This window comes from Sycon ciliatum, chromosome 8 (assembly GCF_964019385.1).
Source record: "Sycon ciliatum chromosome 8, ocSycCili1.1, whole genome shotgun sequence".
Lineage (NCBI taxonomy): Eukaryota > Metazoa > Porifera > Calcarea > Leucosolenida > Sycettidae > Sycon > Sycon ciliatum.
Genome location: NC_088650.1, coordinates 25,416,247 through 25,417,086, shown reverse-complemented (window position 1 = coordinate 25,417,086; position 840 = coordinate 25,416,247). Strand labels below are relative to the sequence as shown.

The window sequence follows — 840 nt, the reverse complement described above, 5'->3', positions numbered from 1 at the left end:
GTCCTCTACCCCACGCCGAAAATAAATCGCCGCCGAAATGTCAAAAATCATGAAGTGCCGAAATTTTGCAACGCCGAAATTTTGTATATTTACAGTACTTGTACTTGCCCACTGCCAAAAACTGGCCACGAGGGTCTCCTGGGAGAGAGGAGAGAGGTTGAAAACGAATCTTGGAGAGATGGCTATTGTTCCGCCCAACGGCCGACACCCCTGAAATCCCCAAGCTCTGGGTGGACTTGGAAAAGATCCCACTCAGTATGGGCTCACCACACCTTAACGCAGGTGTTGCAAGTCGCATGCCGTGTCGCAAAAAGCAGTAGCACTAAGTATTGTGAATGGGATAGAAACTAACACAACAACGACAGAGCAGAGAGAATCAGCAGGTGACAGGATGAGAAATCCCTTAAAAAAAAGAGTTTAGAATGACATTAATAGTTAGTGGCCAAGACCAGCTTGAAATCACATGGTAATCTACCGAGGCAAAGGCAAAGGATAACATTTGATTTTTTTAAAAAGAAATGAAATAGACAAAGTTCTTTGCGATCCTAAAAGACATAGCGTATGATAAAATAAAATGACACCCGAACTACTTGTTCCACGAGGAATACTCCTACACCTTGCAGTCCAGTGGAATCAATGAATAGCTCACTGGAGCTGCTACTAGTTGTACACAGCTGGTATTGCTTGGTTGCAGGTGCAATGTTGGGACAGTGGGTCGGATCTAGGCAATGTAAGGCTGACCAGCAAAGCCTGTAGCGCCAAGGTTTGTGATGCGGTGCAGCTTGCCAGCATGTACATCGTCATCATCCCGACTAGGCAAGGAGAGAGGGATACATAGAT

At 45.6% G+C, this 840-nt stretch overlaps 1 protein-coding gene across 1 annotated transcript in view; it reads right to left on the bottom strand.

Annotated features, from left to right (window-relative positions):
• Window positions 1-633: 633 nt before the first annotated feature.
• Window positions 634-840, bottom strand: part of LOC135822484 (regucalcin-like) — a 22,742-nt gene continuing 22,535 nt past the window's right edge. Inside the window, exon 15 of the mRNA XM_065335259.1 lies at window positions 634-812. Coding sequence (XP_065191331.1) covers window positions 722-812 — 91 coding nt within the window. The 3' untranslated portion in view covers window positions 634-721. The remainder of the gene's footprint in view (window positions 813-840) is intronic.